Here is a 16,868-nt window from a genome sequence, read left to right on the forward strand (position 1 = left end):
ACGACCCTCAGTGATGAGGAAACCATTGCAAGGAGGATGTTGTAGTCTTATGGTGACCTTGATTCTTCATGTTCGTTCAATAATGCGAGTTCTGTGGAGAAGTTTCTACATAATATTGACTACTTGCCATTTTTATCCCTGGCCGCTTGCAGGTCTCTTTTGAGCTTGTCGATCTCCTCGGCATACTCCTTTAGCATGGCGGTCTTGGTCATCTTCTGGTTCACCTCCGGCTTGTTCTGGATGTTCTTGGCTCTATGGGCATATTCCAGGGTACTCATGGTCTCCTCCAGGTCCTTGTGGCCGGGGGAGATGGTGGCGATGATGGAGGTCTTGGTGCGGCCTCCGAGGGACTCTTGGAGGATGCGGGTGAGCTTTGATTCTCTGGGGATACAGGTAAGAAATGAACACTGAGGGCTCCAAAGCAACCCATGCTTTTTCAAATTGTTTGACCCGAGGGCCACCTGATCTCTTCTCATGGGCCTGTTTTTATGGATTCAAGTGCTTCCGGGCCAAACAAAGGGGCTCGCGAGGCGTCGTTTGGCAGCCCTGCTCGAGTGCTTTTCAGAGGGTAGAAAGGAAATTAGTAGTGATCACGAAAAGCGATAGACAACAATGACAGTAATCATTTTCTGTCTTTTTTTAGGGATAATACTATAAAATAAAGGTTATTTAATGAAAAAGTAAATAAAGATTATGGTTTTTAGGCTACCTGAGTGAGGAATATGAGGATCACTCTTCCAAGTGTCAATTAATTTTGGTTAATGTTCACACAATCTCGTGCCTTCTTCTGCCCAGGGTTATCAGAGCCAGTTTTACTTATGCTTTCAGAGCCGGCTACGTGAACCAGGTTGAGTTCGTAATCATGAGATTCTGACTAAGATATTTCTTACTCTTGATGGCAATGGTAATGATGGTCATAATACTGATAATTACGGTGATGATAAAAGTGGCAAATTTATTTCAGATGGAGGCAATAACACTGATGATTTCTTACCTGTATGGTATATGTGGATGTCTCTCCACCAGAGCTGTAATCACTCTTCCAAGCGTCAGCAAGCTCTGGTTAATGTTAACACATTCTCTTGCTCTTTCCTTCTTCGCAGGATTATCAGAGCCAGCTTTACTGATGTTTTCGGATCCGGCCAGGTCGACCAGGTTCAGTTTGCCGATCTTGACTAGCTCTTCGCCCTCTTGATTATTCTCTTTCATGTGGGCTACAATGGTGAATACTGTGTGGGAACGGCTGAAAAAGAAGACTTAGCTAAGGAATTTGTAAGGAATTAATGCTCGAACTAATTGCGTTTATATCTCTTATAGGTGTAACGCAATGCCTTTGGCTCTTCGTTGTTAACCTCTTTCACACAAAGAAACGGTTCGTGAATGTTCAAGGCGCAAACAATAATAACAGCTATTGAACTAGCACACCTTTTTCTGAGGGCCTAAATCCTTGCCGAGCGGACGGCAGAAAGGCTTCAGCACCAGGGACAATAGAGGAAAAGTGATTGTGGGATGTTTGTCTGTCGTGTTTGGAGTAGAAGTGTTCACGGGCCGTAGTTTGCAACGAACCTTGAGCTGAAGTACAGTTAATGTCATAACTCAGAAGTCATAACAGCTTCTGATTTTGACAATTCTGCTGAGCAGCTAGTTAGCGGCAGAGATAGTTACCCCCCCCCCCCCCCCTGCAAACAAATGTCTATGCAGGAGGGAGGAGGGGGTCAGTCATCTCTGTAGCTGCATATTAGATGCCAAAGGTACGGCAGCATCATTTCGAGCGATTGCGCCACAATCTTTAGCCGATGATTTTTATATTGAAAAAAATTAAGACATATCAGTAAAAGAATAAGTATCTAAGTCAAATGGCGTTCTAAAAGTTTTAATCATGTGTCGAAAGATGACAGTAAATTTACTGTGGCTACAAAATTTTCGATTATGTATTATTAACGATTTAAGACAATAATTTCAAAATGAGTTGTTTATAATAAGCTACTCTAATGCTTCCTACCTAGCCGTCATTAGATTAGGTATATCGGGACGTCTAAGGTGCTTCCCAAATATCTGAACACGCGTCTATTGCCAAAATATTATAATTCAGATTAGAGATGTGCCGAATATTCGGTAAATATTTTTTATTATGTTTATCTTGTTGCAGCACTGTTCAATTTTCTTTAGAACTCTCTCTTTATTCCACTATCTCCCATCCGGTTTGCCATTAGGCGGATCCACACAGAGAGGAAAACGCGCTCGCCGCCTCGGCCGAGGCACGTCTACACTGGCCGTCTTTTGCGCGAGGAAATTGCCTTGCGCGTATGATCGATCTGTATGGACCCGCCTATCGTCATTAAAACGCATAATGAGTCATGTTGAATTGAATCCATAGAATGTTTTGATTTAATAGGAGAGTGGTGATTCGTTTGAGTCCCTTGCCTTTGACCTGTTTCTTCTAGGGAATTAACTAGGAAGCGATTCACCTTTAGATGCTAATGTTATTGAAGCGTTTCTTAGACTGATAAATAATAATAATAATACAGGATGATTCAGGAGACGTGAGCAGGATCAAGCCTGCATATTCAGTAAATTTTCAGCAACTGTTTCGTACCAGTATTTGTGAGATTAACGTTAATTTAATTTTTACTGTTAAAAAAAAAGAGTTTTATTTTATTTACGATATTTATGGTCACCCTCTTTGTTTTATCCATAATAAGTGACAAATTGAATGACATCGGAGTGTGGTTACTTTTATAAAATCGTATCTCACTCAAGTGTGACATTTTATTTTCTTCATAATCAAAGTGCTGTCATAACGGATAAAAAGGTTTTATGTTTGTTAATTATGTGTTGTAGGGTATCCATGATTGTAGACAATCAAATTTGCCCTTAACAAAACGTTAAATAACAGATAAAAAGCGTGATTGTTTTACTTAAATATGATGGTGAACGATTCATTAACATTTACTGATTGTGTAGGCTTAGTCCAGCTCACGTCTCATGAATCACCCTGTATATTAAGTATAGGACATTATTACACAAATTGACTAAAGTCCCACAGTAAGCTCAATAAGGCTTGTGTTGAGGGTACTAGGACAACGATATAATATATAAATATTTATAAATACTTAAATACATAGAAAACACCCATGACTCAGGAACTATCCGAGATCATCACACGAATAAATGCCCTAACCAGGATTTGAACCCGGGACCATCGGCTTCATGGGCAGGGTTACCCGCTAAGCCAGACCGGTCGTCAGAAATGATACAGATGAACCGAATAATTCAGTCAAAGATTCATATTCGGTAAACTCCATATTCAACCCATCTCTAGTTCAGATACTTTTGGCCACCTTGGCCGCTCCAATACAACTGATGGCAAGATGTGGATACTACTAATCAAGCCGAGCTACCTACTTTTAATATATACGAGGAAAATGTCCTACTCTTCTTTTCCTTATCAAGTGCTATGCTGGCATAAGTCTCTACATACATATGTGACCGCGGCCAGCAACCCGTCCCACTTTGTCGCTTGCCATAAGGACGAGATTTGATTGTATGTTTATACGAATAATCTGACAAGGCGTCCTTATAGCCAGGCTGACGCAACTAGGAACAAAATAAGATTTGTATGGAACTTGTTTCGCAAATCTTTGCCAACGAAGAAAAATAAAACGTCAGTGCTATTTATTATGTCAAGTTTACATTAAGTCAACTGTCAGCCTAATTGTTTTGTTTGTTATGAAGGCTTCAATGTTTTGTTCGGGTATTTCGTGCAATTTCTTTATTATTTAGTGAAAATATCGAAAATAGTGAACCGTGATCAGAGTAAAGAACGAGTTTGTTACAATGCCACCTAGAAAACGGTTTACTAAGTGTGAAATATGTGGCAAGCGAGCCACTCGAGAAAATCACGAAAAAAGGGATTTTATGGCGGAATTTCCCTTGAATAAAGACCGGTACGTATTGCTTTAGATACTTTTGACCTTATTTTGGTGCAGCAGGCTTTAAACACATCGAAAATTTGATATTTTATATTATTTTTAGTTGTGAACTAGGGATGTACTAAAACTATCGATAACTATATGTTTATTTGTATATCAGTGTAAGTAATTAAATAAAATATGTGAAATTTCCTGAGAACTTGCATGCAATATGACAAAATTATTTCGTCGAAGATTTTCAGTGGAAAATTATCTATCATCTATGCATTAATGGTCATTATTTAACATATTTTTTTTAATCTAGTAATTATTTAATATATTAATCTGAAATGTAAGTAAATTAATCTCTCTTTGTGATCAATAAAAAATATTATACGACATTATTACACAAATTGACTTAATCCCAGCTAGGAAGCTAAATAAGACATGTGTTGTGGGTACTTAGACAATGATATATATATATATATATATATATATATATATAAAATACATAGAAAACACACATGACTCAACAAATATGCATGGTCATCACATAAATCAATGCCCGTACCAGGATTTGAACCTGGGACCATCGGCTTCATAGGCAGGGTTACTGCCCAGTAGGACCATGACCGGTTCTCATGATTAACAGACATATAAATATATAAAAAGTTAGAGCATTGATAAAGGGTTGTTGATAATTGGATGCCAAAAAACATGATTTATAGATGCATATTAGCGCTAAATAATCAGTTGATCATCTCATTAGCAAACACTTGGAATATAAACTGTACATAACCAAGGCTGTATGTTTTCAGATGCAGGCAGTGGATCAAATTTGTTGGGAACGAAGACGTGGTACATCTTCCCATAGAAAAGTTACATTTATTGAAACATGTATCTGCAGATCATTTTGAAAATAGTGCTTTAAATAAAAAAAAATTAAGAAAAAAAATAGTGAAGGATTTTATAATTACATTCTGAGTGTAACGAGGTATTCTAAAATAGAATCCTAGCGTAGTGAGGGATTCAAGTGTTAACGCCTATGGGTGGTATTCCACTTATGCAATTTTTTTGTCCAATGTGTATTGCGTCTCACATTTTGATGAATGACAGAGTGAGACGCAATGACATTGGACCAAGAAATTGGATAGGTGGAATACCACCCTAAGGTGGAAATATTTTTGCTAACACGTGATAATTTTACATACTGCTTTTCACATCACCTATGAGGAAATTATTATGGTACAAATAAATAAATAAATTTAATTAATGGTAATTAAATTAAATAATTTAACCTAAGAAGTATCCAAAAAGAGGAAAAAAGTGATCCCTCCTAGTAGGGAAAAAAGTGCTACTTTGATCCTTCCTAGTGGTGAAGAACAACAAGGTGTTCTAAAAAAAAATCAAGTCCACATTAAGCTCGACCAAGTATTAGTCCACTCATAGAACTATCCACTATATAACATACAACTTAAATGTGGACTTGATTTCGAGTACAAAATTTGTAGACAAGAGTCTATATTTCAAGCCTCCCCATTTTATCGATATCGATAAGAAACGCAAGCGTGTAGCGTACTACACTATTTAAATTGCTTATGTTGGTACTATGGTTCTTTGACAGTGCTTTGACAATTCTTTGTCGTACATTTTGGTAATGATTTGCGAAACAAAGGGATTCCACTCGCTAGTATGGAAGTCCCGTCTCTTAAAACGTAGTGATTATATGCTCTTTGCTTATAGCTAGCGATAAAGTGGAAGGTTTCAGCGGCCGTGGTCACATAATAAGAAAAAAATATATATATATGACAAGATGAAATAACCTTACGGCACGGTAACTTGGCGCAGCTGACTTTCTAGAGAATAGGGGTCAAACTGGCTCTGTACTTCATAGTTTAGCCTGAATTAGCCTACTACAAATAGTATACAATAATATTCTAAAGTCTACCTACGAAACTACAAGCTCTATTGTTCTGTCTGTATATGCTTCCTCGTCATAGATATTACAGAAAGCAACCCAAGAGCAAATTTGTCCTCAAAAAATTATTGGTTTAAAAATTATAGTACATATAAGGAGGAAACATAAACAAAAGGAAACATCTACTTTTCGGAGTGTTCCACTTACTAGGACAATGTAGGCTTGCCATTGGGATTCTCACTGCAATATTTTTAAAGTAATCATAAAAATAAATAATTGCTATAAATAAAAATAAACCGGCCAAGAGCATGTCGGGCCAAGCTCAGTGTAGGGTTCCGTAGTTACTCTTCCGTCACAATAAGCTAAACTGGAGCTTAAAGTATAGTAAATTGTTAACCAAGGGATGAAACGGTACCTTTCAAGCGAGTTAAACAAATAGGCAAATTTGCATAATCAGTACCTAATTAAAGTAAGTCTTTTTACTATGAAGGGGAAACTTTTTGCGATAACTCAAAAACAGCTAAACTGATCATGTCCGCTATAGTTTTCATTTAATGTCTTTCTTTAGCTCTACTTCCACGATTTTTTTATATTTTTTGGACCTATGGTTCAAAAGTTAGAGGGGGGGGACACATTTTTTTTTCTTTCGGAGCGATTATCTCCGAATATATTCACTTTATCAAAAAATGCTTGTTGAAAACCCCTATTAGTTTTGAAAGACCTTTACAACGATACCCCACACTGTAGGGTTGAAGCAAAAAAAAAATTCACCCCCACTTTACGTGTAGGGGAGGTACCCTCAAAAAAATTAAATTTTTAGATTTTATTGTACGACTTTGTCGGCTTTATTGATTTATATATCCATGCCGAATTTCAGCTTTCTAGCACTAACGACCACGGAGCAAAGCCTCGGACAGACAGACAGACAGACAGACGGACATGGCGAAACTATAAGGGTTCCTAGTTGACTACGGAACCCTAAAAAAAAGAACTAGGTTTTGAAGCACATAGATGCTGCTTTCTGGTATGCAATGCAGCAACCATCAATCCATGCCGGTTCCCTTTGTTTGACATAATTATTGAAAGTAATAATGTAATGATTGTCCGATTATCATTAGTCATAATTCTGAAACCGTTAACTTCTCAGGATTTTTGTATGGTTAGGTTAGATTTGTTTATGGCAATGCTGATGAGTTAGATGAGTTACGCGTTTCTGAGAAAAAACAAATTATGACTAACGAAAATGCGGACAAAACATTATGACTTAAAACTTTATGGGAAACAATACAGACCTATCCATGCATACCGTGTGCGGCGCGTCAACGTGAACCTTGTCGGAATGCACGAAGGTTGATATTGGGTTGCAGCCACGAGCGTCAGTTCACGTCTTTGGCGGTCAAATGGTTAAAAAGGAAAATAAAAATATAATACAATATACAATTGTTTCCTTACCTGGATTGTGCGTTCATAAGTGTGGAAGCCACCCGCTTCCTTTCCTGGCCTTGTTCCATAATCTTGTATACTTCATTCTTGTTGTATACCTAAAACATTCAGTTTTAGTTTAGTTTCATTTGTTTAGTTAAACATAAAATCAAAGTAGCCGAAAGAAAACAGAAAAACGCGTAATTAAAACGATTTTTTAGTATTGATGATATTTAATTATGTATATATGTTAGTTTATAAAGTATGTATGTATTATTATTATTGGAGTTTGTGGGCCTTTGAGTGCCACGTCGACCAAGCAGTGATCTATTGTGAGTTCTTTAAAGTTCATTACTAATGCCCGTTGAATCCAGGAAATTCCAGATTCTTTGGGCCGTAATGTTATGTACCTCAGGGTTGCAATACATGCCGCCCTAAGTGCGTACTTTTTGACATTAATGGTCCTCAGGAACAGAGAATGTGCATTACAGTCTCCTCTGAAGGATATGTATGTATCTATGGGTCTTAGTTGCGTGAAAATAAATGATTTGATTGTCTTCCACTGTTACTGCTAGTCAATCTCCCCGAGTATCTCTACAATGACCATACTCTGCCCTCGTGAAGATTCCCGCGACCTAAACAGATTGCCCTTCCACTTTGTTGAGGACCATCTTCTGCGTTCAAATTCAAAATCCCGGCTCGTACCAATGAGTTTTTCGGAACTTATGTACGAAATATCATTTGTAGACATAGAAGTATTTGTGGCAAAATAAAAGTGTTTGACAAAATGAAATATCGACATGTCTGTTATCGATGTTACCTTAACGTTACTTAAATACCTATATTTTATGAAGTGAAGATAGCTACCGCAAAATACACAACACGTTCGATATCTTCTTTAATATATTGGTCGTTTCCTATTCTTTTAGCACTGTATACTACGGTTTATGTTTTTATTTATAAGTACAAAATAAATGTAATAAAAAAATTATGTAAGATTTGTAATTAATTTTCAATGACTGACTTATCAAGTTATCAATAACAGATTTATCGATGTTGAATTATTTCAACACTCGTTTTTGCCACAAAAACTTCTATGTCTGATCATTTGATATTTAAGTTCAGTCGCTTTTCGGTGAAGGGAAACATCGTGAGGAAACTGGAATAATCTCAATAGGGCCTAGTTTACCCCCTGGGTTGGAAGGTCAGATGGCAGTCGCTTTTTTTTTAAAATAGGGATTAGTTGCCAACCGGATGCGGAGCTCCCAAGAACCATGGCAAAAAATACAGGTACAACGCGAGGAAGAAGACGAAGAGGACCATCTTCTCCGGTTCGTGAAACTTTCTGTCCCAGCAGTACGAACAATGGGCGCCGCTCACTGCCACGTCGCGTAAATGCATGTAAGAAATACAAGCAGAAATCTGTAGGATCAAAACTTGCCATAACTTACCGTAATCTCTTCCAGTCCATTAACAATGTTAGCTCCCTTCCTAGTGACATCTTCATAGATCCTAAGCTTGGAGTTATCTTCAGAAGTAGACAGCAGGTCAAACAGCTCTTCATTATAAAGTTCCAGGTACGACACTCGGACCGTATACTCGGTGTTGGAGATGCGCAGCTCGTCGAACAGTTGGCTGAGAGCGCGCGGAATGATGCCGGCCAGAGGGTCCTGTTCAAAAAATATATTCGAGTCTAGCCTCCTAAGGCTCAAAGTCCTACCTATACCTATAGATCGTGTCCTCCACGAATACGCGCCCCACTCTTCTGCCTAATCGCTTATAGTACAAATGTGACCGTCCATAAGAAAAGGGTCCTTATGGCAGTTTCTAGTTACGGAGATATTGACGTTTTTGTAAAATGCTTCAAAATTATCGTTATTTTGTTGTATGCAAAATAGTAAAATATACAGATGGACGTGTATATTGGTAGCTCGGTTTCACTAGTGTACGTTGAGTATTCCTATATTAAAATAGGGTTCAAAGTTTAGTAGAAAAGGGTCCTTATGGCAGAACATATACAAGAATCTGTTTATAAAAATTGTTTAATAATATGTTGTTGTAACTGTTTCTTATAAGCATGTTTAATGTATATACATAGCTATACTTTATTTTACGGGTAGGTACAAAAAAATTTCCCTGACGTCAAATCTCACTTGGCGGCGGCGTGGCAAAACGTAGCCGTTCTTCCTTTGTCATTTACCGCCGCTATCACCGACTCTCTCCTACACGCGACAATTCGCTCGCCGCACTCTTCACGCGGTGTTATTACGTAATTCATGACTAGCCTCTTAGTGGTTACTGATTGGTGGTGCACATTTGTTCGCTTTAGTGTCCGACCGAAACATGTTTTTTTGCCGAAACTGAAACTCTAGTTTCTGCCGAAACCGAACCTTTTGTAGACTTGTTAAAATTGTTGGAAAAATCTCATAGGACAGCTTTTATACATATATTAATACTGCGTCGACCGTCTAGTGGCGCGTTCATTAGGGGAATTGTGCATTCTTAATTATTGTAACCATAAATCAGTATATTGATTTTGTTGTCCTAGTTGTTCCCCAACTTTTTGTCTTTGTCACATAGTATAGTTTCACACAGTACTGAACTTACGAAATGGTACTTCGTACTAACGAAGTACCATTTCGTAAGTTTCGGCTCAGCCGAAAGGTTTGCCGACATTTGGCCGAAACCAAAACTAAGGCCGAAACATTATTTTTAGCCGAAAATGGCCGAAACCGAACCTTCGATCAGACACTAGTTCGCTTCCAGGATAACTCAGTACTGTGTGAATCATTTAACAACGTTTATGAGAAATGATCATTTGAATATAATTTGCATTAATCAAGATTTTGAGTAAACTTATGAATTTATGATAACACTTTCTTCTTCGGTATTATGTTTTAATACAAGATTAGTAAATAAATAGTGTTAATATAGTGCTACACTGTAAATATCAATAATTTTTGCCTATGATTGGCCATAAGGACCCTTTTCCCAAATGTATGAGATTGAATTTGTGATTTTTATGTAACTCAAATCGTTTTTAACTAAAAAAAAACTTATAGAATAATAATAACGCTTTTGTGATACTTCTATGGACAGATTAAATATAATTTAGAAGAACAAAAATTGTTATTGTTATAGAGGAAGATGAAAAATATAATCATTATGACATTTTTATTAAAAATATATATATATATTTTGTAAACCTTGTGGTTTTATTTCTATCCTAAGATGTGAATTCTAATATATAATAATATATACTATGGTTTAAACTACAACATATTAAAGAACAGTCCGAAATATATTTTTTCTTGATTTCGTTCTTATAAGCAACTTGCTCTAATCAAAGGCAGATTTTTCACGACCTGGAAGTCAAATGAAATAAACCGTAACTTAATTTCAAAGAATAACACCTTGAGATACATAATCAATCATTATGTAACTTCCAATGTGAAAATACTTAAAATTAGTTTCAAACTTCTTTTAACGATTTCTCAAAAGTGCAATTTTAACGTAAAAAAATAGTAGCGTAGATTTAGGATCTATACCTAACTCAATACCTGCCATAAGGACCCTTTAGGCAATGATGGCCACAAATGACAGTAGTCGTTATCACAGTGAAGTGAACTGACAATGGTCTTACGCGCCATAGACGCTATTGGCAATTTCTGTATTTAGAAAATTTTCTAAAACTAGATTGACAAAAAAAAACTATTTGCTTAATCTGATCATATTTCACGAAAATCGGTGAAGAATTGCGACCTGTAGAGGAGAACATCAAAGCATACGAGTACGAAAGCAAAATGTCCGAGTTAAAACGCAGACTTTCCAACGCTTCAATCAAAAAATATTTCATAGTGGCACACACTTTTGGCGCTTTGTTTCCTTCGCTAGTATTGACGCTGGCTGTACTTACATTCTGCCAGTTAACATTCTCATCTGTGGTGCTCTCGCCGACCATAGTGTGTGTCTTGCCGGTGCCCGTCTGCCCGTACGCGAACACGGTGCAGTTGTAGCCGCATAGCACCTCCTTTATTAATGGACTCACTACTTGCTGATACACTTCAATCTGTGAAAATATAAACGACATTAGGGACATAAGATAAACCGGACCGGGGTAGTTCTTAAACTACGTCCAAAAGAGTAGTAATTATTATTATATTATTATTATTATATTAATTATATTATTTACAAGAGGGCGACAACCTCAATTTTTAGGTATTTAATGCACAATACAATATTGTATAAAATATATTTTTTTCATTAAAATCCATCTGTGGCAACAAGATAAAAATGTCTTACTAATGCAGGCCATTCGTCTTACGACCATTAACCGTAAAATACAGATACATTCTTGGCATATGTCTAAGAAGGTATATAGATGCTTCGTAAAGTATGATGGCGAAAAGACGGGAGTAGAAGCAATCGATCAATATTGTTGTGAATGTGCGAATGGGTTAAGAACAGTAGGTTGTTGTTCACATGTAGCGGCAATTATATATTACTTGTCGTATGGCAGATTTTTATCCAGAATTCCGCGGCCTAGCCATAAACTCTGTGCACTGTTCAAGACCGAAGGTATAAATGTTAGTATTAATACAGACAGTGACGAGGATGAGTAATTATAAGTGTTATGTTTAGGTGTAAATTGTAGGATTTTAATAAAATGTGCTTTACTTTTTTAGTTTCTTTTGATACGTAATATTTTTTTAAGGCAGTATTGCGTATGTCATAATAGACCCAAGCTTCGCTTCGGCCGATAATTACATGTGTTCTGAGACATTTCTTATTTTATTGGCCTCGGTGTGTAATCTACTACTGCTGTACGTAAACAACTACTACGTAAACATTCCTATTATGAAATACGCAATACTGCATTAAAAAATATATACCTACTTAGTGTAAACAATTTTTCTGCTCGACTAGCTGCTGCTCGTTGATACCTACTAAATGGTTGTAAAGGCGGAAGTACACAATGAGCCAAATACGTTGGCCCAATGTGTAACCTACAGACGCCTTAAGTCGAATGGCCTGCATTAGTAAGACATTTTTACCTTGTTGCCACAAATGGATTTTTATAAAAAAAAATATTTCATACAATATTGTATTGTGCATTAAATACCTAAAAATTGAGGTTTTCGCCCTCTTGTAAATAATAAAAAAAAAAATTTAAACAAAAAAAATTATTTTTTAGGCCTTTGTAAATAAGTTAGAACCTTGATTTTTTTTTTTGAAAATGTATTGCTATTAGTGCCATGTATAATCCGAATTTCAAAGAAATCTAACCATTAGTTTAGCTTAGAAAAATTAAAAAAGATTTTATGTATATATATTTTTTTTATCCAAACCAAGGGGATTCCAGGCTTGAAATATTGTAAAATGATATCTTATAATAAGACCAATAAACGCTTCTAAGAAAGGTATACATTTCAGCCAGGGGCAGTTTCACTATAGGATTGCGGCTAGACCCTTTCTTCCCGCCATGTACAGATATAGACTGCCGATTTTTATCTAATTGTAATGGGCAAATAAAAAAACAAAGCAAAGGGCAAAGTGGTGTTGACTACTTGCATCTTTAACATTGTCTTATAAATCCTAACAGCTTGTGGAAAGCAAAAAAAAAAAATGTTTGAGGCAAGTCCTCTTAGTATTGTTAAAATTTGCAAAGCAGAAACTTACCTGTTTAGTATTAGGTGCAAAAGCGCGGTCAAATGTGAACTTCTTAGTGAGTGTGGTCTGCTGCGACTGACGCACCACCACCTCTCGCCCGTTCACTACTTCCACCACTCCCAGGGACTTTATGTCTCGCTCCCGCTGATTAAGAGGTCTGTAATTGTAATAGAAACAAATAAGAAGATAATAACTGTAATAATGACTATAGTCTGTATCTTTAGGTATTTAAAAAATCGGAAAAATCGAGTCGGACTCGCCCAAGGGTTCCATAATTTTTAGTATTTGTTGTTATAGCGGCAACAGAAATACATCCTCTGTGAAAATTTTAACTGTCTAACTATCACGGTTCATGAGATACAGCCTGGTGACAGACAGATGGACGGACGGAGTCTTAGTAATAGGGTCCCGTTTTACACTTTGGGTACGGAACCCTAAAAAGGTAAACAAAATCTACCCTCAAATGTCTCCTTAAGCCAGTTGAGGGTAGATAAAAACATTACATGATCAAATAATGTAGGTTTAAAGTCAGGTCGTTCAGTAACAGATCCAGGCGGTTTTGTATTTGGTTGGTTAATCAATAAATAGTTAGGGTAGTTTTAAACCCGAAAATGTACAAATTGTTTGTTTACTTTTTTTTTAATACCTAAAGATACAGAGAATGGAAAGTATTGTAAAAAAGTGGAATGTTTTTTGTTTTTGTGTGATTGTGCTGGCCCGAATAATGTAAATAATGTAATAAATTGTAATTTTAATTCTTATGTAAGTGAATTGTAAAAAATGGAGTCACCAAATCACCAAATGGCAGACCAATTTTGTGCTGTACATTACATTTACTTATTTAATCTCAAGTAGAAACAAAATCGCCAATCGGCACGGCTGAAAGGAACTAATTGGTAACCACTGGACTAGATTATTAGAAATCATCAATTGAGACCCCACCTTACAGTCTTAAAAATTCTGCTAAGAAAATACAAAGAGTAAACATTATAGGCTGGTAATTTTTCCTCATAATATCTTATTGTGTTCTATAAATGGTGAATGGAAAAATGCACTGTCTCAAGCCACACAGACCTCTCTGCTTTAAACAAAATTAAACATGTAATGTGGGCTGTACACACTCGTCAAGATACCCTTAGACAGGCTGAGAATGAGCGTGTACATACTGCTTCCTTCTCATCTCTTCTCGCGGTTCTCCAATTGGATCAGAGTGTTGCCAAGACTCTTGGCGGAGAGGAATTGAAACTTGCATTGATCAGCTCAGCCTTAAGGAGCAATGATTACTTTGACAATTAAAATTACAAAGCTGATAAAAACTTGTAAGTGTTTGATCTTCAAATTTTATTTGATGTCTTAAGATCATTTATATGACATGGTTTTATATTTTACTGTTCTAGCTGGATAACTGGTTGTACTCTTAACAATAAATTTACAGGCATTACAGATAAGCTCATAAATAAGCAAACAAGTTTGGAGTTTGTAATATAAGGTAACTGTATCAAAAAATACAAAATACACTAGCAAGGGGTGACTTTAGTGACCAGTGGGCCATACTGCACTTTAGACAAATTTATGTGTGCCGAAACCTGGCTTTTATGAACTAATTTCTTATCAAGCAGAAATGTCTGCCAGCTGCGAAACATTTTCTTTTAATTTAAAAATCTGGCTTTTATGCTCTTGCGTGTCAGGTCTTCAGCTCTCCTGCTTCCATTCTGCAGCCTAGATTCTTACTTTAGTTTAAGAGACCCCTGGCTTGAGCAATAGACTTCCGTACACTCCAAAAATACTGCATGGGTAATTAAAAACTCATTGCATAAAATAAAGCTTCTCTTGCAAGAAAGTACATGTTAGAACTAGTTTTGCAACACATACGCTTTTTTCAAGTATTTTATATAAAATTGTGTGAGCTGATATCATCAGAAATAACTTTTCTGCCTGAGAAACATTACCATCTCACTTTAGAATATAGAAAAAGACTTCAAGCAGGCATAAGAATACAACTGTTTAAGAGCCTCTTATCAGATGTGTACATGTGCAAGTAGGCATAGTATAAATGGCCTGGATACAAAGATATTAGGATTAGCTAATCGTGGAAGTAGACATTGAGTGGAAGGAGACACTATGATGAGAAGATAATTAGACAACAATGTTGTATATTTGAATTTTGATGAAAAAATTCTGTGTTAGGACTCAAATAAATGCGTAAAATACATTGGCAATTTATAATGAAAATTATTACTGTACTATGAGTCTATGACTCATGCTGGTATATTTAAGTACATTATCGAGCTCTTGTAGTGGTGATTAAAGGACAAACGCTTAAGGCCTCATGGAAATGTTTTATTCGACTGTGTAATATCGAAAAATATAAAGAAAGACGCCTTTTATTAAACCCTAAAACACCATTCAAAACAATAATTGAAAAAGTAAAAACATGATGAATATATGAGTTAATTATTGAAAAAGAATCCGTAATCATAACTGCACGCTAAAAATAAGACTAGAAATGTATATTTATGGAGATAAATAGAGGAGATTGCACAAATTTACCTTAGTCTCACAAACACTTGGATGTTCTGGTTTTTATCCCTCCGAGAGCCCTTTTCCGACGTCATCTTGGCACTACACACATAAAATACTTCACACTGTGTTTGCTACACTCAATGTTTCGAAAATTTCTGAACAATTCACTAAAATAAAATAAAATGCGTCAAAATCCCAATTTTTCGTCAAGGGAATCCGTTAAACGTAGTCGTTCAAACAAAATTCAAATTTCGGTTTGGGTATAATTGCCATATCAAAAAATATATAAGGCTTGCTATAGATGATATCATCAGAAAACTAGAAATAAAGATTTAAATCTCAATGAAGTTATGTCTTATTGAGAATAGTAGAAAAAGAATAAAATGCAAAAGGTTTATCGGACTATCGTACAATTAACAGTAGTTTTTGCTCACAAAATTCAAATAATTATATGAAGAAACCAGTTTAGTCAACATAAAAAAAGAGTTTCGTGAATAGGAAGTTTTATGTAGTGCGTTTCATTTTACGCATATTTTTTATAAAATAAGTGAATATCATATGTTATATCATTAAAAAATGTGTTTAAAACAGTGAAATAGGAATGGACACTAGTGTGACAATAACAGTAAAATATTATTACCAAAAACACTAAACACGAATGTCATAAAAAAAGTATTCCGTTTTAGTTTTAACACGTTCACTGTCCGTGCCCCGTATATAGGTAACGAATATAAATTACAATACTCTTTGGTCAAGCAAATCCTCTATTACAAATGGCCCAATTACATACACACTTTTTGATATCGGGTCCGATGTCAGTCCCGTTGTCGGGCCTGATAATCGTTATCCGTTTCCCGGAATATCAGCACATCTTTAACAATATTTTGACATATAAAAAATATTTTTTATATAATTGCCCAAATTTTTTAATGTTTGATATTTTATTTTTGTACATTTCAAATATTGTTAACGATGTGCTGATAATAGGGAATATTACTGCAATGTTCTGCCGCCAGAGTGCAGCTCTAGCACCTTTCCTAAACCATAGAGTAACTTATACACACTGTGCCTTAAGGACATTAGCTGGGTCCACACAGAGCGAGCATACGCGCGAGGCAATTTTCTCACGCAGAAACCGGCCAGTGTAGACGTGCCTGGGCCGAGGCGGCGCGTTCGGGCGAGGAAAACGCACGAGTATGCTCGCTCTGTGTGGACCCGGCTATTAATGCATCAAGGCGGTTTGTTTACAAAGGGCCTACCAGGAAACGCTAAAATCGAAATTTAGTTATCTGCGTCTTTATCGCTCGAATATGCAAGAGTGATAGAGAGGTTAGATAACGAAATTTAGATTCTGTTTGTTTCGCGGTAGACCCTCAGATTTTGATGGGTTGTGGTAGTGGCGCCGTCTAAGCAGAGTTTCGCAT

At 36.3% G+C, this 16,868-nt stretch overlaps 1 protein-coding gene across 2 annotated transcripts in view; it reads right to left on the reverse strand.

The window, feature by feature from the left end:
• Nucleotides 1–15,914, reverse strand: part of LOC133531192 (kinesin-like protein Klp61F) — a 44,904-nt gene extending 28,990 nt beyond the window's left edge. The window contains exons 1-8 of one of the 2 annotated variants that reach the window (XM_061869329.1): nucleotides 15,472–15,914; nucleotides 12,931–13,078; nucleotides 11,168–11,320; nucleotides 8,703–8,921; nucleotides 7,282–7,370; nucleotides 6,037–6,069; nucleotides 995–1,243; nucleotides 128–381 (exon numbers count right to left, since the gene is read on the reverse strand). In XM_061869329.1, the coding sequence (XP_061725313.1) occupies nucleotides 128–381; nucleotides 995–1,243; nucleotides 6,037–6,069; nucleotides 7,282–7,370; nucleotides 8,703–8,921; nucleotides 11,168–11,320; nucleotides 12,931–13,078; nucleotides 15,472–15,536 (1,210 nt within the window). In that variant the 5' untranslated portion in view covers nucleotides 15,537–15,914. The remainder of the gene's footprint in view (nucleotides 1–127; nucleotides 382–994; nucleotides 1,244–6,036; nucleotides 6,070–7,281; nucleotides 7,371–8,702; nucleotides 8,922–11,167; nucleotides 11,321–12,930; nucleotides 13,079–15,471) is intronic. The other variant, XM_061869337.1, reaches the window with a different exon arrangement.
• Nucleotides 15,915–16,868: the final 954 nt, after the last annotated feature.

Source organism: Cydia pomonella, chromosome 2 (assembly GCF_033807575.1).
Source record: "Cydia pomonella isolate Wapato2018A chromosome 2, ilCydPomo1, whole genome shotgun sequence".
In the NCBI taxonomy this organism is placed as follows: domain Eukaryota; kingdom Metazoa; phylum Arthropoda; class Insecta; order Lepidoptera; family Tortricidae; genus Cydia; species Cydia pomonella.